Raw genomic sequence first — 21,656 nt, 5'->3', positions numbered from 1 at the left:
AATAATTCTTCTTCTTCTTCTTCTTCTTCTTCTTCTTCTTCTTCTTCTTCTTCTTCTTCTTCTTCTTCTTCTTCTTCCTATTATTATTATTATTATTATTATTATTATTATTATTATTATTATTATAGTTTCTGACATTTTTTAATTTAAATTAGAAACAAGCTTTTTTACATGTCAATCCCAGTTTCCTCTTCCTCCCCTCCTCCCCTGCTCCTCACCAAATCCCTATCCCATCCCCTTTCTGCTCCCCAGGGAGGGGGGAGGCCTTCCATGGGGATTTTCAAAGTCTATCACATCATTTAGAGCAGGACCTAGACCCTCCCCCATGTGTCTAGGCTGAGAGAGTATCCCTCTATGTGGAATGGGCTCCCAAAGTCCATTCGTATGCTTGGGATAAATACTGATCTACCACCAGAGAACCCATAGATTGCTAAGGCCTCCTCACTGACACCCATGTTCAGGGGGTCTGGAACAGTCCTATGCTGGTTTCCCAGCTATCAGACAGGGGTCCATGAGCTCCCCCTTTTTCAGGCCAGCTGTTTCTGTGGGTTTCACCAGCCTGGTGTGAACCCCTTTGCTCATCACTTCTCTGCAACTGGATTCCAGTTCAATTCAGTGTTTAGCTGTGGGTGTCTGCTTCTACTTCCACCAGCTGCTGGATGAAGGCTATACGATGGCATATGAATTAGTCATCAATCTCATTATCAGGAGAGGGCATTTAAGGTAGCCTCTCCTCTGTTGCTTAGATTGTTAGTTGGTGTCATCCTTATAGATCTCCAGACATTTCCCTAGTGCCAGATTTCTCTTTAAACCTATAATGGCTCCCTCTGTTATGGTATCTCTAATCTTGCTCTCTTTTATTCTTCCCCCAGCTCAACCTTCCTGTTCCCTCATGTCCTTCTCTCCTTCCTCTTCTTCCCTTCTCATTCTCCTAGCTCCCTCTCCCCTCCCCCATGCTCCCAATTTGCTCAAGAGATCTTGTCCCTTTCCCCTTCTCCGGGGACCATGTATGTCTCTCTTAGGGTCCTCCTTGTTTCCTAGCTTCCCTGGCAGTGTGGATTGTAGGCTGGTAATCCTTTGCTCTATGTCTAAAATCCATGAGTACACATGAGTGCATACCACGTTTGTCTTTTTGTGACTGGGTTACCTTGCTCAGGATGGTTTCTTCTAGTTCCATCCATTTGCCTGTGAATTTCAAGATTCCATTGTTTTGTTTTGTTTTGTTTTGTTTTTTCTGCTGAATAGTACTCCATTGTGTAAATGTGCCACATTTTCTCTATCCATTCTTCAGTTGAAGGGCATCTAGGTTGCTTCCAGATTCTGGCTATTACAAATAATGCTGCTATGAACATGGTTGAGCAGATGTCCTTGTTGTATGAATGTGCATCTTTTGGGTATATGCTTAAGAGTGGAATTGCTGGATCTTGTGGTAGATTGAGTCCCATTTTCCTGAGGAATCTCCATACTTATTTCCAAAGTGAATCTACAGTTTGCACTCCAACCAGCAGTGGAGGAGTGTTCCCCTTTCTCCACATCCTCTCCAGCATAAACTGTCATTGGTGTTTTTGATTTTTAGCCATTCTGACAGGTGTAAGATGGTATCTCAGAGTTGTTTTGATTTGTATTTCCCTGATGGCTAAGGATGTTGAGTACTTTCTTAAGTGTCTTTCTGCCATTTTAGACTTCTCTATTGAGAATTCTCTATTTAGTTCTGTACCCCACTTTTTAATTAGATTATTTAGTGTTTTGGAGACTAGCTTCTTGTATTCCTTGTATATTTTGGAGATCAGCCCTCTGTCAGATGTGGGGTTGGTGAATATCTTTGGAAATTTTAATCAGATGACTCACACAAGAGAAAAGAAAAAGCATGTCCACCAGAAAAGAAGCTCTTCCTCTTCATATGTGACATACTCCTACATTAAAAAAAAATTGCAAAGAAAAATATTAGAGCTAACAAACAAATTTACCAAGGGTTCAAGGTTCATAATCAAAACTTAAAAATGCACTATGCTCCCCTAAGCAAGCAATGAAATCCTCAGAGGGGCTTAAGAAAGCAACCATTTATAGTAACATCCATTTAAAAAATAAAATTCCTCAAAATGAATTTAACTACAGAAGATGAAATTCTGAGTCCTGAAAAATTATAAAGCATTGGAGAAAAAATTAGAAAAGTCCTGAGTAAGTGGTGAGACATGTTTGTATACGGAAGGACTTGGAGCAGCTAAAGGCACCAGCACCACCCCACATTATGTACAATTTGAATTCAATCCCTATCAAAATTTCAGTATCCTCTTTTGCAAAATTGTCAGATTCATATGTACTTTGAAGGGCCTAAATATCCAAAATGATTTTGGAATCAAAGTCTTAAGATAGAGGACTCAGAATTTGCAATTTCAAGATTGGAAACAAAATCAAAATAATTCAAACACTGTGATGTAGTACAGTTAGACAGATACACTACTGAATTTTATAAGAGTGCAGAAACAAATACTTGTATCTACAGTCACTTAACTTTTGACAGATATTCTGTTCATTGGGAAAGAAACAGTCTGTTGATGTTTTGGTTTGTTTCCCTGGCCTTTAACGCTGAACCATCTCTCCTGCCCAGAACAGCCTCTAACAGCCTTCTCAACCTTCCTACCACTATGACCTTCAATATATTTTCTCATGTTGCAGTGACCCCCAACCATAAATTTATTCTTGTTGCTACTTCATAACTGTAATTTTGATACTTTTATGAGTCATAGTGTAAATTTTTTTGGAGCTAAAGGCTTTCCAAAGGGATCACGTCCCACTGGTTGAGAACCGCTGCTCAAACGGATGTGTTTGAGCAACTAGAAGTTCATATGCAAGAGTACATATACACCACATGTAAAAATTAACTCAGAAATGGGCTGTCAACTTCAATATTTGAAACAAAATATAAAATTACTAGATACTTTGGATTTGACAGTAGATTCATAGAAATGACAGCGAAAGGATAATTGAATTTTTAGCTTTAGTGGGTGAATTATGTGATATGCAAATTATATCAATATTACTGTTGTGAAGTTAATAATTGCTAGAATCCCCAACCCCTAGTGTGTTAGCTTGCCAGGGCTGTTAAAAAATACCACATAAGCCTGGCGGTGGTGGCACAAAAGCCTTTAATCCCAGCACTCTGGAAGCAGAGGCAAGCAGATCTCTGTGAGTTCGAGGCCAGTCTGGTCTACAAGAGAGAGTTCCAGGACAGCCTCCAAAGCCACAGAGAAACCCTGTCTCAAAAAACCAAAACAACAACAGAAGAAACCACATAAGTGGCTTACAAAAATGGAATTGATCATTTGGAGGCTAGAGGTTCAGCATCACCATGGTGGAGAGTCAGCTTAGGGTGGGTTTTGATCATTTCTGACGTTCCTTGGTTGTTGGTGCATCCCTTGATACGTCTTTACACTTATTTGGAATTCTCCTGAGTGCAGTCTGTGTCCAAATCTCTCCTTTTTGTAAGGAGATATTCATATTGGATTAGGGATCACCCTAATGACCTCATTGAACTTAATTCCCTCTGAAAGACAGTTTTTAAATAAGATTAGATAATGAATACTGGATAGTTAGGTCTTCAACGTAAGAATTTTACGGAGACAGTTCAACCCTGGACACTTACACTTTTTGTATAAAGCATTTTCACTACTAAAAAATGACCATGTTCATAATTTTGGTGATTACAGTTCATTCGAGAAGAATATCTGCAATCACTTCTATGATTAAATGATGAGCTTTTTAAAACTTTTAAAAAATATTTTACTTTGTTTTATGTGTATGAGTGTTTTACCTGCATGTATGTTAAGTGTAGCACATACACGTGATGCCACAGAGGCCAGAAGCAGGTGTCAGATCCCCTGGAACTAGAGTTCCAGGCAATTGTGAGCTACTACGTGGGCGCCAGGACAGAATTGGGGTCCTCTGGATGAGCAGAGTGCTCTTGACCACCGAGCCATCTCCAGCCCATCTTTTGTAATAGGATACTTTCCATGAATACTTATGTGATACTTTTTCTTTATTATATTCTTGGAATAAATACCTAGAAGTGAAATGAGCAGATCATCTTAAAATCCATAAACACCTTTGCAAATATGACAGGCCAAAAAGTTATAGTAGTTCTTATTTCTTGGCTTATTATGACTTACTTGCAAACTGTATTTTTCTCTGTAAAATTTCTATTTGCCCACTTAATTTTGCAGTCCTTATCAATTTGTATAAATTTGTTACATAGCAGAAATACTACTTTTTCTTAGTTTTCAACAACTATTTTCAGTCCATCATTTCATTTGTCTTATAATTGTATTGTTCATTTGTAAAACTATAGAAGATTTCTCTACTCAATATTTCTTCTATTGCTTCAAAGCTTGGCTTGTCCTGCGAGGTCGTTAATATGTAGCTTCACATGCTTTCAGGGGTTTCTATAGGGTTTCAAAGTCTGGACTGTTGAATGTGTTTGTAGTTTGTTTTGCCAAGTGTTATGAAATGACCATTCTTTGTTCTTTGTTCTTTGTGGGAAGCTGTCTTTTCGGGGCTGCAGTCAAAGCCAGCGGATGTGCCCGTGGTTCGTACCTGAGAAGGGGGAGTGTGGATTAAGAAAGGCTAGCTAAAGGAGTTAAGAGAGATACAGAGACACAGGATAGATGTCAGGAGGGTATTTCAGTCAATACTGAATATCCCAAGTTTATTTTTCTGCCATTCTTAAATACCTTAATCAGAAAGGGGAACATGGTATCACATATACAGAACAAACAGACTTTTCTTCCTCAATTCTCCAAGGATTGGGTAACCACACCTTATATTTAATTTCTCGTTACCTGGCTTTGAGGGTCAGGAGTAACCACACCTTATACCAAGTCTGTTTGTTATTTGGATAAGACACCCAAGGCCAAGATCAAACATCCTTCTGTAGCCACGACTTAGACCTTTAGGTCTTATGACTTACTAGGGACAGTTTTGAACTCGCTGACCTTTAGTCAAGATGGAGTGGAGCCATCTTTATGGCCGAAACAGTTCTTATATTGCTGCCTGGTGATTCCAGTTCCACTTATTAATTATTGCCTTCTTCATTGACTAAAGATATTTTCCACGTGGGATTTAATTACTCAGTTGGAGAAGATGTATTACAGTGATAACTACATTAGAGACCTAGAGTGTATTTTAGTGATTTGAAAAGAGTACTCCTATCACTTTTCTTTTTCAGTATTTTCTTGGCTACTTTGAAATTGATTCTTCACAGATGAAAAGCATTTGTTTTCCTCCCTTCCTATGTCCAGTACTTTTCTCACCTTTGAAACAGGTCTGTCTTTTAGAATTGTATGGAAGGCAACATGGAAAATAGTGAAGGCATGGGCACTTGATTTTCCCTTCCCAGTAGTTGATAGTTTTCTATTTGAATATTTTATATCTATAAAGATGGGTCTTTTCCCTTTATTCCGATGAGGAATTTCTCACTGTTATTCTTTATGAGTGTTATAGTCATGTTTTTGTCTGATATTTTTTATTGTTAACAGTGTTTTATTATTGCTTGTTTTTAATATCTAGAATTATTTTTTATTTTATACTGTCTTCCATTTCTGATACTGGGAAATAGTTATATAGAAGTAGTATTTTTAGTTTTCTTTACGATATTTATTTTTGTTGTTTCACATGCTAGTCAGAATAACTAAAATTATTGTGATACAGGAGTGATAAAGGACGTCACCCATTCTTTTGATAGTATTTCTGAATTTGATGGATGAACTTCTGATGTCTCACTGTTAATATTCTGTCTGATAGCTTGAAGAAGCAACTTGGATTGAGAGAATGCCTCCATCAGATTGCCTGTAGGCAAGTCTATAGGGCATTTTCTTGGTTAATGACTCATATTCGAGGTTCCAGATCATTGTAGGTGGTATCTGGGCACGTGGTCCTGGGCAATATAAGAAAACAGGCTGAGCAAGCCATGGAGAACAAGCCAGTAAGCAGCACTCCTTTAGTTCCTACCAACAGGTTCCTACCCTGAGCTCCTGCCCTAGCTTCCCTCCATGATGGACTTTAACCTATAGGATGTAATAAATCCCAGGCTGCTTTTGGTCATAGTCTTTACCATAGCAATAGGAAGCAAACTGGAACAAATTTAAAGCAAAAAATCATACAAATGACAACAAAAAGTTCAGCTTAGTCTCTGGCCTTAGTGTACAGACTTTCAAAAATATCAGAGGCATTGACCATGAAATAATATAAACTGAGGAAATTATGTGTAATATATGTCAGATAAATAATGGCCTTTACATGCCCTTTTTTTCTGAGAATATATATATATATATATATATATATATATATATATATATGCATATATAGCCCCTGATAGAAAGGAGTTACTTATTTTATTTCTTTAATCTTTTATTGTATACATATAGCAAAAACAAATTAGTTACTCACCAGGAATATGCAGCATAGAACATCAGCAAGAGATAACTAAGCTGAAGACTGACTTGGAAAAGAAAAGTATCTTTTATGAAGAAGAAATATCTAAAAGGGAAGGAATACATGCAAGTGAGATTAAAAATCTGAAGAAGGAGCTGCATGATTCTGAAGGCCAGCAACTTGCTCTCAATAAAGAGATTATGGTTTTAAAAGACAAACTGGAGAAAACCAGAAGAGAAAGGTAAGAATCAAATCATTTTCTCATTCAGCAAGTATCTGCTAAGTATTTGTTGTATGCCAAGTCCTGGGAAACTCAGGCAATGGGTATATCCAAGTCCCTGCAGGGACAGAGTCAGTGCAGCATGGAAAAAAAGAGGCAGAGGAGGGAGAAGGAGGGAAGCAGCACAGGAGAGGTGTAAGAAGGCCTTCGAAGCCTTCCAGCAGGAAGTACATCTTCCCTGGACCTAACGAGGAGCAAGTGAGTGGGGAGTGTCCAGACAGAGGTGGACGAATGACTACGACCCAAAGGAAAGGCAGTGCCGCACATTAGAAAACAAGAGTCGTTTACTGTGGTAGGTACACACACAGAAAAATGGAGTGGTGAGAAATGAAACTAGGAAAAAAACAAAACACAGGCAAATTTGTGAATTAACGTAAGGAAAATTACTTGATACCATTTTGGAATGGTCACTTGCTACCTTGTGGAGGATGATTAGAAGGATCCAGAGGAATCCAGCTGTAACATGAGGTAGTGGTCCAAGATAGTGGACAAGTTGGAAAAAAGTGTGATAGATTCAGAAATTGTACTGAGAAGACAGAATCTGCAGGACAGAAGGGAGCTGCTACAAGAAAAGAGAGCAGGAGGACTTATCAGAAACACTCAGCTTCTAGGATTCAGGTAGCTGAGTAGACTATTGGCATGCATTCTGTGTTATTTTTATCAGAAGCCCACGTTTTTGCCATTTGGTGCATTCTTGACAAATGCAAAGTACTGTTCAATGCACTATGGTATGGCAGTGAACAGACTGAACAAAAGTCTGTTCTCATGGAACCTGCCCTCGGAATAAGTGAAGTGTAGAACACATTGTTACATAGTGACCTGTGCTGGGAACAGAAAGGAAGAGGGAAATGGCCGTTAATGGGAAAATTAAATCTGTGCACAGAGGGGAAGAGGAGGTGGTTGGAGGAGATTGTACCTGAGGTGACTTCCCACTGAAGAGGAAATACAGTGTGAACTGTGTGAGAACATTGTACACAGAGGAGAGCCCACCTGTTGAGGAAGTGCTGAGCAGGCCACAGGCCACAGGCCACGAGAGTGTTAAGAGCTCACTGCAGAAGAATGTTAGCTGGTTGGTGCATGTGTAAAGTAGGCTGGCTGCAGGGTGGGAGTGTTATTCTGAGTGTCACTCTCCTGTGGTGTCTAATGGTGTGAGTCTGAATGTGGTCATTGAGTGAATAGCATAGAAGATCCTAGAACTGAGCTCTGGGGCATTCTGGTCTTTAGAAACTGGGTGATGAGGAAGAGCTAGCAAAGTGAATAGAGAGAGAATGATAGGAAGAAAACCAGGCAAGTGTGCTTCTCTGGGACCCTGATCAAGAAAGCATGTCAAACCTGTCAGTGTGTAGGAAAACCTCATATTATGAAAAGAACTACACAGTGGCATTTGCGCTTAGCATCATGTGATTTTGATAATAGCAGTCTCAGTGGAAAAGTGGTCATAGGAGACCTGAAGGAGAGCCCATGGAGTAATACTAGTACTTGAACTTGTTGCTGCCCAAAGTAAACAGTGAAATAGTAGCTGGGGAAGTTTATCTCCAGTTACTTTGCTCTTTGGTGGTGCTGGTGGTAGTGGGGGTGGTGGGGGTGTATGTGTGCTTACTGAGTAGAAATGACATATTTGTAATCTGACAGAAATCAGGCAAGAGATGATTCAGTAGAGTTGGGAGGGAGGTTCTAGATAAATGAAGACATCAGCCTTCCTCAGGCATATGTAGTTTTACCTGTAGAGAAGAAGAGAGTGCAAGTAAATGGGCATAGATGAAGGAAGTCAGTTTGGAAGGCGGGTCTGGTTTTTGTGTTGAATTGGGAGACGTTGGTGTGGGATATGTTAAGACAACAGTTTAAAGCCCCGGCAGGTTCCAAGATCCACTGGTGTAGCAGATAGTAATTGAAGCCAGGTGACATGGTTGAGTACTCAGGGAGAATGTCCGGAGAGTGTGTGAGCATCTGAGGTTTCATTCTGAGGAGCACTGGCATTTGCAGGAAGGCAGAAGAGAAGCTTACAAGGCAGCTGGAAAGAAGCCAGAGACATACCCAGTTCAGTAGAGATGCATTCTGTGGGGAAGGTGAGCAGCACTGCCTGAGGCCGATGGTGGGGTAGCCCTGCTCCAGTGAGCTCACAGAGACTTTTGATTTGTTTACAGGCTGGCAGCAGACCTCAGCTTCTAGTAGTCATTTTAAAATAACAAGACTTAACAGGCATTGGTGGCGCACGCCTTTAATCCCAGCACTTGGGAGGCAGAGGCAGGCGGTCTACAGAGCAAGTGCCAGGATAGGCTCCAAAAAAAAGCTACACAGAGAAACCCTGTCTCAAAAAACCAAAATAATAATAATAATAATAATAATAATAATAATAATAATAATAATAATAATAATAATAATAAAACAAGACTTGCTTTGTTTAGTACTATTAGAAAAAATAATAATAGTTTTATATGGAATTTTACTGTTTATTAGTGAACATACTTTTCTGTAAAGCTTTCTTGCAGTTTTTTTTCTGATTTTGTTTGTTTTCAAAGTTACTTCTGTGCCAGGAAAGATTCCTTAATATAATAACTAAATGTAACATTTGGGGCTTTAAATAATACAGTGACACATTTGGTTGCAGAATGTTTTGTTTTCCTTGAATTTATAATTTAAATTATGATTTATCTTCAGTAGTTGTTATAGGAGATTTTAGGGTCACCCGCTACTTATGCCTTTCATTCACTTGCAAACAATTACATACAATTATCCAGAACTGATCAGCAGTGAATTTCATTTTGTTGCTCACATCTTCTATCAGACTGCCACAGACAAAAGTTTATTTCTCGACATGACAGCATAGTCTTTAGAAACCGCTTTCTGCTTTTCTCTCAGGAGACATTAAGAATGGTTTACTTCTAAACAGTCTTAAGTCAGGCTTGCTCCATAAATATCCTTTAATAATATTATTTGTTGTGCATGTGTGTGTCTAAATGTCAGAGGAGAGAAGGGCTGGAAGTGTTGAGAGGACTACTGACATATAATGGTGATTTTCTACACACATACACACACACAGAGAGAGAGAGAGAGGGAGAGAGAGAGAGAGAGATAGAAAGAGAGAGAGAGAGACAGACACTAGAGATGAGAACAAGTATCATGTGGCTCATATATTCTCTTGCCTGACCTCTTCCTTTAATTATACATCCTAGTGTCTATGTACAATCAAAGTGAACAAATGAGGCTCGAGAGTCTACAAGTCTCAGGCACTTTGCTGTGAGCTCACTGGAGCAGTGCTATCCCACCCAGCTACCTGAGGCAGTGCTGCTGTGAGCCTAGGGTAGCCTTGAACTAATAGAGATCCGCCTGCCTCTGTCTCCTGAGTGCTGGGATTAAAGGTGTGCCACCAGCGCCAGCCTTTATGCTAACTAGTGTGGCTAGCTTTGCTCTCTGATCTTTAGGCAAGCTTTATTTGTTAGATCATAGACAAAATACTACCACATTACCAAATTCTATTTTCCTTATAGACTTACCCGAAATTAATTCACTTACTAATATTTCTTCTCCTGCAACTTGAATATAAACTCCATAAGGAGGGCCTGTTTATAAAACTCACAAGAGTTTATTGTTAGCAAATAGCAGATAATCTAAAATATTTGTTAAATGACTGAATAGGCCAGTCCACTCTTCTTTTGTTTGTTTGTTTTTTTGTTTGTTTGTTTGTTTGAGACAGGGTTTCTCTGTGTATCTGTGGCTGTCCTGGAACTCATTTTGTAGACCAGGCTGGCCTTGAACTCACTGAGATCCATCCGCCTGCCTCTGTGTCCCTGTCCCCCCAAGTGCTGGAATTAAAGGCGTGCTCCACCACACCCAGCTCAGCCCACCTTTCTTACATCATATAAAACAATGATAGAGACTCATTGTATAGCACTGGCTGGCCTGGAATCCACTATGCAGACCTGGCTGCTCTCAAACATCAATATCCCTCTGCCTCCTGAGTCCTGGGACCAAAGGCATGTGCTATCATGCCAGACACATTGTAGATTCTTGGAAAGGTTTTCATGAGACCTGTCCTTCTGTATCACCATACCCCATCTCTGTGTCTGTTCCTATCTATACTAAAGTCTGACTCTTAAGTAGTTGCTATGTAAATGTTACAAAAATATTTTTTTGGTTGACTTTTAATCCAATTCCTTTTTCTGCTTTTCTGTTTTGAATTGTGTTAGTCAAAGTGAAAGGGAAGAATTTGAAAATGAGTTCAAACAACAATATGAACGGGAAAAAATGTTACTAACTGAAGAAAATAAAAAGTTAACAAATGAACTTGATAAGGTGAGTGATTCAATCTCACTTGGTCAATTTACATGCTGGGTGTCATGCACTGTGGTTTCAATCATGATTGTCTCTTGTATTTGTTGTGTGTTATTTAAGGTGTCATTGTTTGCATGACCAGGTTTTGTTACACCATTTGTGTCGGACTCTGTTTTGCTTCCCCCCTTCATTTTGCCTCCCGTGCGCCTCCCCAACACCACCTTCTTTGAGAGTGTGTCTCTTGTAGCCCAGACTAGCTTTGAACTTGTTAAGTATATTATCTATTTTAACTTATTTTCTCTGTTCTTTTGGACTGGTATTCTTTTGTACACAGTTTCCTTTTGGTGTTTTTTTAATGACCTTTATTTTTATTTTATGTGTATGGACATTTTGTCAGCCTGTATTCTGTACATCAGATGCACACAGTGCTGGTAGAGTCCAAAAGAGGGGGTCATATCCCCTGGGTCACAATGGCGCCTGCTCTTCAGAGGATCTATCTGGGTTTGATTCCCAGCACCCACATGGTGACTCAAAACCATTTTTGTCTGTGCTTGTAATTCTTTACAAGATTTGTTAAAAGTTAACATAGCAATTGCAGAAAACAGGAGCAGGAGGGATAAGAAGAAAGAGTGGATGTTACCTGCAGAATTGGTTGTTTTTTTTTTTTTTCAATTAAATGAAGAATATTCACAACTAGAACCAATTTCATGCAGGGTGTGAGGAAAAGCAAAGGAAGCAGGAAAATTCAAAGTGCTCATTATAACCAAATCCTGTCTTGAGTGTGATGTGGGACAATAAAAAAACAAACATTTTTAGTGGAAGATTATGCATTATTAGATAGAACAACGGGATTGTTAAGCCCTGTTCCTAAAAGCTACTCATGCCTTCACACTGCCTTCCAGCTGACTGCCTTGTATGAGAGCTTAAGTTTACGCAACCAGCACTTAGAGGAAGAGGTCAAAGATCTAGCAGACAAGAAAGAATCCGTTGCCCACTGGGAAGCCCAAATCACAGAAATAATCCAGTGGTGAGTGTTCTTCCAGATGTGCTGCTGTGGGTGGCATGGGCTGTGGCTGAGTTGGTGTGGACACTGAGAAGTTCCTAACACCCTTCATCTTGGTTTGCCATGGAGAGTGAGTTAGGGATTACACTTTATAAGATTGGGAAAGGCGAACCTTTGAGGAACTAAGAATCTCATCCACTTGCTTTGGTATTCTTTTCTAAGATCAAAGCTGAGTGTTTATGATTATCTTTAGCAACTGAGAGCCTGAGAAAAATGTAGAAGCTGAACAAATGCTGTGTTTGTAAGTATAACATGTCAGTTCAGGCATGGGGTTTTTAAGTGATTGTGACTTAGCTTCACAAACTATTTCCTCTGCTCTCAGCACTGATTTTGATTATTTGACCTATAAATTTTGTCATCTTAGTTCACCGAATGCTTGCTACCATGCTTATGAAATTTGCATATTTTATACCTTGTGGAGAAAGCAGAATCCACTGAAGTCTTATTTCCTAATAACTTTTGTATTTTATTTACATCTTTACCCATTTTAACTTTTATGTCAGAATAGCTGGTTCCTTTATGTACCTATAAACCTGTTAATTATTTATTGAGGATTTTTATTTACTATTACTATTTTTTATTTTAATCAGTTTTCTATTTTCTAATACCCTTCTTAAATCAAAAGTGAATAAAATGTATTTTAAGTAACTTTCCTCTAATAACCCAAATATATCTATATTGACTTGACTGTAGAGCTCTTCTGGTAACTAATGCATACAGACATGCCCAGATTGTGGACATTTGCTGTGTTACAAAAAAATATAATTGTTAATTCATTGATGTTTAATTTATGACTACATCATTGGGTTTACATTTCTAAAGAGAACCATTTTAACATTTAGCCAAATTTATCATGGAGCTGAATAGAAAAAAAAAAAGAGCTGAAAATTGTTTTATAAACTGATTTTTTTCCCCAAAAACATGTGTGATCCTAGACCACCACTGTGTTTTACAGTGACTAGGAGAATGGGAAGTGATCCTGATGAAGGAAGGAATCTTTACTTATTCATTCAGTAACTCATTCACTCATTTTTTAAGACAGTTTTCGCCATGTACTCAAGGCTGACCTCAAATTGTTGGTCTTCCAGAAGAAAAAAGTGTGAAATCATCTAAACACGGTAGTGAAATAACTGCCAACTTCAGATGATAATATAAAGTATTGTGAAGAAACATAAATAATAGACTTAAATGTGAGCATTATGGAACATTTATTTTATTGGCTCATGATTCAGTTTTAAATAACTAGAAATTTCAACAGCAGGAAATATGTTTTAAAAAGTGTGTGTGTGTGTGTGTGTGTGTGTGTGTGTGTGTGTGTGTGCGCGCGCGTGCGCGCGCGCATGTGTGTATAGGTGTAGGCTAGAGGTCAACTTTGGGTTTCCTCTTAAGTCACTGTACCTTTAATGTGTAATTTAACAAATTTTCTATCTAAAAACTGGTTTTTATCAGTTGCATAACCTTAAGATGTTAAATAGAAATTGTACTTGAACTTCATTAAAAGTTATCCTTTATTCTTTCATTTTTATTTAATTAATACTTTTAGAAAACAGGAATTTTTTTCTTTTTCCTCTATTTTTTTACTTGAATTAGAAACAAGATTGTTTTATATGTCAATCTCAATTCCCTCTTCCTCACCTCCTCCCCTGCTCCCACCCCCCACTAACACCCTACCAATCCCATATCCTTTCTGCTCCCCAGGGAGGGTGAGGCCTTCCATAGGGGGTCTTCAGAGTCTGTCATATCCTTTGAGATAGGGGCTAGGCTGCCTCCCCCCCCGTGTGTCTAGGCTCATGGAGCATCCCTCTATGTGGGATGGGCTCCCAAAGTCCATTCCTATGCTAGGGATAAGTACTGATCTACTACAAGGGGCCCAATAGATTTCCGAGGTCTTCTCACTGACACCCACGTTCATGGGATCTGGATTAGTCCCATGCTGGTTTCCCAGCTATCAGTCTTGGGGCCAAGAGTTCCTTCCCCCTTGTTCAGGTCAGCTGTTTCTGTGGGTTTCACCAGCCTGGATCTTGACTCCTTTGCTCATCACTCCTCCTCTGCAACTGGATTCCAGTTCAATTCAGTGTTTAGCTGTGGGTGTCTGCTTCTACTTCCACCAGCTGCTGGATGAAGGCTATACGATGGCATATGAATTAGTTATCAATCTCATTATCAGGAGAGGGCATTTAAGGTAGCCTCTCCTCTGTTGCTTAGATTGTTAGTTGGTGTCATCCTTATAGATCTCCAGACATTTCCCTAGTGCCAGATTTCTCTTTAAACCTATAATGGCTCCCTCTGTTATGGTATCTCTAATCTTGCTCTCTTTTATTCTTCCCCCAGCTCAACCTTCCTGTTCCCTCATGTCCTTCTCTCCTTCCTCTTCTTCCCTTCTCATTCTCCTAGCTCCCTCTCCCCTCCCCCATGCTCCCAATTTGCTCAAGAGATCTTGTCCCTTTCCCCTTCTCCGGGGACCATGTATGTCTCTCTTAGGGTCCTCCTTGTTTCCTAGCTTCCCTGGCAGTGTGGATTGTAGGCTGGTAATCCTTTGCTCTATGTCTAAAATCCATGAGTACACATGAGTGCATACCACGTTTGTCTTTTTGTGACTGGGTTACCTTGCTCAGGATGGTTTCTTCTAGTTCCATCCATTTGCCTGTGAATTTCAAGATTCCATTGTTTTGTTTTGTTTTGTTTTTTTCTGCTGAGTACTCCATTGTGTAAATGTGCCACATTTTCTCTATCCATTCTTCAGTTGAAGGGCATCTAGGTTGCTTCCAGGTTCTGGCTATTACAAATAATGCTGCTATGAACATGGTTGAGCAGATGTCCTTGTTGTATGAACTTGCTTCTTTTGGGTATATGCCTAAGAGTGGAATTGCTGGATCTTGTAGTAGACTGATTCCCATTTTCCTGAGGAATCTCCATACTGATTTCCAAAGTGACTGTACAGAGTTTGCACTCCAACCAGCAGTGGAGGAGTGTTCCCCTTTCTCCACATCCTCTGCAGCATAAACTGTCATTGGTGTTTTTGATTTTAGCCATTCTGACAGGAGTAAGATGGTTTTGAGTTGCATTTCCCTGATGGCTAAGGATCTTGAACACTTTCTTATGTGTCTTGTTAAAGCATTGTAGATGGAGTTTCTTTTCCACCTGGTCCTGCTGCCTTTCAGCCACAAATAAACATAGAGAGGTGTATTATTTATAAACTGCTTGGCCAATGGCTTAAGCTTCTTACTGGCTAGCTCACTCTTAATTACTAACCCATAAGTATTAATCTATGTGATTCTACATGGCCTCTCTCTGGCATCCTCTCCCCAGAATTCTCCTCTCCTAGCCCCACCTATACTTCCTGCCTGGATACTGGCCAATCAGTGTTTTATTCGTCAACCAATAATAGAAACATATACACAGAAGAACATCCTCCATCATAGCATAACCCTGATTTCTGTAAAACATCATACTTTAAATTTTCTAAGTTCAGTATACATCAGCTTTAAAGAAAGTATGCGTGTTTTGTGAGATAAAATGTCAGAATCTAGATAATGAGAAATCATAGTAGTCTTCAGAAAATCCAGTGTAAGATCTAAAGAGTTAACATTTGTGGTTCAAGGGTGACTTAATAATTTATCAAATGTAAGCAACTTGGGGTTTCCTAATTACTGCCAGCTTCCATTTATACATAACTGAATAATTAACAAATCTGTTCCCAGCTTTTGACAGGTAGCAGTGATGTGGTCATCCTTTTAAGGGATTCTTTAAGGATATAAGTTTTTGGTACTTAGTTCTTAATAAAGCTTTAAATTACATACACTACTGAAGTTTTTATGTGTTTTACTTTGTACTTCATCTTGTGTGTGTGTGTGTGTGTTCTAGGGTGAGTGATGAAAAGGATGCACGAGGCTATCTTCAGGCCTTAGCTTCTAAAATGACTGAAGAATTGGAAGCGTTAAGGAATTCCAGCTTGGGGACACGAGCAACAGTAAGCTCTGACATTTCACCTGGAAGCTTACCTGGTTAGGAAGCAGAAAGCACATAAAAAATTTAACTGTACCAGTTTTCCCAGGCTTTCACTTGCTGTAAAAGTTTTCATGATCAGTAGTTTAGGTCTTTTCCAGTTTAAGAAAATAAAAATGTCACTGTTAGCTGTTATTTTATAGCTATCCATACTGAAGGAGCTGAAAAGAAAAGCCAATTACTGCTGTTCATCTATACATATTTACTGTTATTTCTTGATTTATTGAAAAATGTATTGTCATAAATTATATGCCAGTTCCATTCATTTTCAGTGATATTGCTCATAATGTAGCTTTTAGACTCATTTGCATTATGGAACTTAAATAAATGTTAAGAATAAAGTAGAAAGGAACTAAGACATAATCATTTTACTCTATAGGATATGCCCTGGAAAATGCGTCGTTTTGCAAAACTGGACATGTCAGCTAGACTAGAGTTACAGTCAGCTCTAGATGCAGAAATAAGAGCTAAGCAGGCCATCCAGGAAGAGCTGAATAAGGTTAAAGCATCTAACATCATCACAGAATGGTAAGGACCAATAATTTAGTCTTATTACAGTAGTTTATAGGTTTGTTGAAAAGTATTTGGAAAGAAGTTACATGTTTAGCTGCCTACCTGCCATTTTGGTTTTGTTTTTTAAACAAAAAGTGATGACCATATGGTTGGGAATACTATTGAGTAATATAGTGCTTGCCTGGCATGCCCAAGACCCTGGATCTGATCTCCAGTTCTGCCTCCCACCAACAAAAGTAATGAACAGGTTTGGGGCAATGAGTCAGTCAGTAAAGTGTGTATCTTGTAAGAGTGAAGACCTAACATTTGATGTCTGATCCCCACCTTAAAAAAACAAAAAGTGGGAGCTATGGCGTGGGCGTGGAGGGGGGAGAATCTCCAGCAGAGGCTCCTCAGACACCTAGCCAGGTCAGTGTGCTCCAAAATCACAAGATATTGTCCCTGAGACTAAGATGAAGAGCTGCTGAGGAAGTCATCTGGTGCTGGCCTCTGCCCTTCACATACCTGCATGCACCCAGACACATACACGCAAAGTGTACACAAATACATACAAAGTGCACATGCGCACACACACACACACATACACACAAGTGCACACAAAGTGTACATGCACAAACACACATATACACACAAAGTGTACATGCACACACATATACATACAAAGTGTACATGCACACACACATATGCATACAAAGTGTCCAGGCACACACACATATACATACAAAGTGTACATGCACACACACACACACAAGTGCACACAAAGTGTACATGCACAAACACACATACACACAAAGTGCAATGCACACACACATACAAATACACACAAAGTGCACACACACACACACATACAAATACACACAAAGTGCATACACACAGAGACACATATGTATATGCTCTGGTTACATGCTCTGGTTATATGAACAAGATCTAGCAGAATTCTAAAATTAACTTTTCTTCCATAATATTGTTAAATTTAATAATTCAGCTCAGGGCCAGCAAACTTTCTCTAAAGGCCCGTGTAGCCTCCTCTGCTCAGCTCTGTGGTCACAGTGCAGCAGCCGCCACCCTGTTGATAAGTTTTTCGGGAGTTAAACCAGTGCTTCATACATGCCAGGCAAGTCCTCTGCTACTAAACTGCATCTTGGACCTGGCAGCCATCTTCTTCACAGAAATAAATGGGTTTGGCTCGCTTTATTAATTTGTGTAATAGCAGGTGACAGGCTGTATTTGTCTTGCATGCAGTAGTTTACTCTCTCCTACTTTAGCCTCACAGACATTTAAACCAAATGAGCTACACAAAATTAATTGACTATTTTCCTTTTCCTACTTATTGAAGTAAACTGAAAGATTCTGAGAAGAAGAACTTGGAACTGCTGTCAGAGATTGAACAGCTGATGAAGGACACGGAAGAGCTTAGATCTGAAAAGGGTATGAGAGTGTGTTTGCATCAGGACCTGTTGTTCTGAATGTCCTTTATTGTGTGAGAGCTAACTTACTGTTGTAAACAGAGAATTCTTTACATTAGTAACCACTCATGCATCCAAACACACACATGTTCACAAATACATACACACGTATGCAGACTGGCTGAGCCTCTATATTAGTTAATATAAATTAGATTAAGAATTTTTAGTTACAGAAGTGACCACTTTGCCATAAATTTGACTGTTATTTCAGTGTTAAAGCTATTTCGTGAGTAACTTTTGAGATTGGGATTGAAGTATTTGTGATGAACTTATGATGCTCTCATGTCAGGTTGTCAGTTCAGCAGTGGTGCTTTGTGTTGACATTAGAACTTAGTGAGGAAACTTGAAAAGGGGAGGTTGTTTTTGAGAGCCTCGCAGAGTAGCCCATGGTGTCCTTGAATTCAGAGTCCTCTTGCCCCTTTCCTTAAGTGCTGGTATTAACATTTATTAACACTTTTTATGTGCCTGAAATGTACAAAATTATACAGGTTCAGGAAGGACAGCTGGGGAAACACTATAAAACAACTAAAAATAACTAATTTAGTATTAATTACTTTAGTAAAGAAGAATTATTTGGGTGTTTGTTGTGTTTTCCAGTTTGATGATTACATTGCTTGTCCTATGTGATTTCCAGATTTTATTAGCATTTTCTTGAGAACTTTCATTTTTCCTTTCACATGGAATTAGCTCAGAGTATGTAATAATCCTACAATTTGAACTTCTTATGCAGCCTTTCCATAATATAAACATTAAGAGGCTGATGATTTAGTAAAAATAAATTCAGGATGTGACTTACTTTAAGGGTCATTTTATATGGGATTATCCAAAATCCATTTTTCTGACAAAGGCTATCATCAATTACTGGATTAATTGATTGTCTTTGTATTTGGCTAAGGCTGCTCTACCATTTCTCATCTCCATACCACAGAGAGTGATAAAGCTGGTTGGGTCTCTATGCCTGCGTATACTTTGGAGAACAGAGTAATCACATAAAGGGACTACAGTACTTGGTTACATTTTTGTGTCATTGTTGATTGACTTTCTTAATGAACCAAAGTGACTAGGGGCCGGGCGTTGGTGGCACACACCTTTAGTCCCAGCACTCAGGAGGCAGAAGTAGACTGATCTCTGTGAGTTTGAGACCACCCTGGTCTACAAGAGCTAGTTCCAGGACAGCCTCCAAAGCCACAAAGAAACCCTGTCTCGAAAAACCAAAAAAAAAAAAAAAAAAAAAAGGAAAAAAAGAGTGACTAGGAACTCACCATAAAAGGATAAGCCAGCCTTCTAAAATGATCTTGCTTGATTTTAATTCATGAACAGTGGAGGAGAGGTATAATAAGGAAGAAAAACAGTATGTAATACATGAGCAGCCACAGTCCCGTCATCTTGGGGTGAAGGGAATACACCTATAATCTCAGCACTGGGAGAGAAAAAGAACAAAATCTGTGGAGTTCACTGACCAGCCATTCTAACCAGATGGTGAGCTCTAGTCTTAGTGATGTTTCAGAAACAAAATGGAACCAAATAAAGCAAAACAACTGACCTCTAACCTCTAAATGCACATATGTGGGCATGCGCACAAATACAGATCAGAGCGCACCTGCCCTGCACAACAACAGGAGACTGGGGGGAGAAACACAAACCAGTTGCTAACTCTTCAGGATAGAAAAGTCATAGTTGTATAATAGGGGCTAGAAAGATGGCTCAGAGTTTGAGAGCACTGGCTGCTTTTCTAGAGAACCCAGGTTTAATCTTCAGCACCCACATGGTGGCCCACAATATTCTAGAACTCCAGTCCCATGGTTCTGATGCCCTCTTCTGGCCCCTCAGGCACTGCATGTATGTGGTGCACAGACATACATGAAGGAAAAACATTCATATACACAAATTTTTTAATTTTAAATTTATGATAGGCTATTTCTGATCTATCTTCCCTAGTATTTATCATCATGGCCGTGTTGTCTTGAGATTATGTATTTAAACTTACTATCATTGCCAAAGATGCATATGCATTTTTAAAAGTCATCTGAGAAAAACTGAATTTTGGATTCTTCATACTTCACTAAGCTAATATCTGAAATGGAAAATTAATTAAGTTTACTTATTTTATCACTGTTATTTATGAAATACATTTTAAAATTTCTGGAAAGATTGTTTTTTAAAAAGTATTTCAAAAGAGGAACCTTGTTTGGGTGGTAAATGAGCTTAGAAAATCACAGATAGACAAGCTTCTAGTTTTTTTTATCAAATTGCCCAAAAGATTCTATTTTATTTTATTATGATGTACTAGATCAGTGGTTCTCAACCTTCCTAAATCTGTGACCCTTTAATACAGTTCCTCAAGTTGTGGTGACTCCCAACCATAAAATTATTTCATTGCTACTTCATAACTATAATTTTGCTTCTGTTATGAATCATGATGTAAATATCTGATGTGTTGGATATCTGATGTACGACCCCTGTGAAAAGATCACTCGACTCCCAAGTGGGTTGCCACCCACATGTTGCAACCACTGTACTAGATGGAAAAAGAATTTTGTTAATTATTGACTCAGAGGACTGTCATGGAAACTAGTCTAATTTAACTGTTGAGTCTAGGAAACACTAATGTATTTTGTTTTTTAACTTCGTAAAGTTAATAAGCCTTGAAACATAGTAGTTTTATTTTTAAGTACTTTAGTAGATTGAGACAGGAAAGGTTATCCATGAAAATTAGTTTTAATTGTTCTACTTTAAAAAAAAAGTTGCTGCTGTCTTCTAGGTATAGAGCACCAAGACTCACAGCATTCTTTCTTGGCATTTTTGAATACGCCTACCGATGCTCTGGATCAATTTGAAGTAAGTGACTGCTCTGAATATCCTCTGGGATCTAAAAGTTACTTGCAGTAAAACTTTTATTACAGCCACATAAGAGAACCTAAAATCATATAAACAAGTGAATAGAATCATGTAAGGGAGGACTGTGTCTGCATTCTTATGGAAAGTATGACCACACTTGTACGTAATAAAAACATCTAAGAAAGTCTGAAACCCAAGTTGTTATTAGACTTAAAAGCAGGTTCAGTTGCTCCCCACCTCCCAAGAAACAGTGAAAGCAGAGCATATCCCAACTTTTGAAAACATTTTCCTTTTCTCCCAGGCTTAGAGGCACAATAAAAATAAGTGAAAACATGAGTGCTCACAGTAGCTCACTATTGGCTTTCATTCCAGATCAGTGAAGAAGTAAGCAGTAAGGATAATGCTTTTTTACTAAAGTGCTAACCTACACTCTTGTTAGCTGTACTCTGAAATAGTGATTGCGTATCTCTTTATCATTCTTTATTATTTAAACATTCTGCTGAAAAAAACTCAGTATAATGTCAAAGCATGGTTTATGTCAGGAAATGTAAGTTATTGGTTATCACCTTTTTCAGCAGTTGGAAACCAGAATCTATGTGGAATGCTCTGAACTCCGCTTTTAGTGCTGGTAATAGGGCTGTGAGCAGAGTAGACAAAGTTCCCTTTCAAACCGCTTACATTCCAGCAAGAAGAATTAGAAACAGAGATTCTGATAACCTATTTCAGTTGTTATTTCAAAAGTGTACCGTTAATTTAATAATCAGTCATTTGTCATTTTATTACTTTGTGTATA

At 38.7% G+C, this 21,656-nt stretch overlaps 1 protein-coding gene across 4 annotated transcripts in view; it reads left to right on the top strand.

The window, feature by feature from the left end:
• Window positions 1-21,656, top strand: part of Cdc42bpa (CDC42 binding protein kinase alpha) — a 184,316-nt gene that overhangs the window by 116,326 nt on the left and 46,334 nt on the right. For all 4 annotated transcript variants that reach the window (XM_027418850.2, XM_027418849.2, XM_035445641.1 and 1 more), the window contains 7 exons: window positions 6,420-6,667; window positions 10,894-10,999; window positions 11,881-12,005; window positions 15,906-16,011; window positions 16,426-16,574; window positions 17,896-17,987; window positions 20,787-20,863. In XM_027418850.2, the coding sequence (XP_027274651.1) occupies window positions 6,420-6,667; window positions 10,894-10,999; window positions 11,881-12,005; window positions 15,906-16,011; window positions 16,426-16,574; window positions 17,896-17,987; window positions 20,787-20,863 (903 nt within the window). The remainder of the gene's footprint in view (window positions 1-6,419; window positions 6,668-10,893; window positions 11,000-11,880; window positions 12,006-15,905; window positions 16,012-16,425; window positions 16,575-17,895; window positions 17,988-20,786; window positions 20,864-21,656) is intronic.

Source organism: Cricetulus griseus, chromosome 5, assembly GCF_003668045.3.
Source record: "Cricetulus griseus strain 17A/GY chromosome 5, alternate assembly CriGri-PICRH-1.0, whole genome shotgun sequence".
NCBI lineage: Eukaryota > Metazoa > Chordata > Mammalia > Rodentia > Cricetidae > Cricetulus > Cricetulus griseus.
The sequence above is the reverse complement of the archived record's forward strand: the minus strand, read 5'-3'. Positions and strand labels throughout refer to the sequence as shown.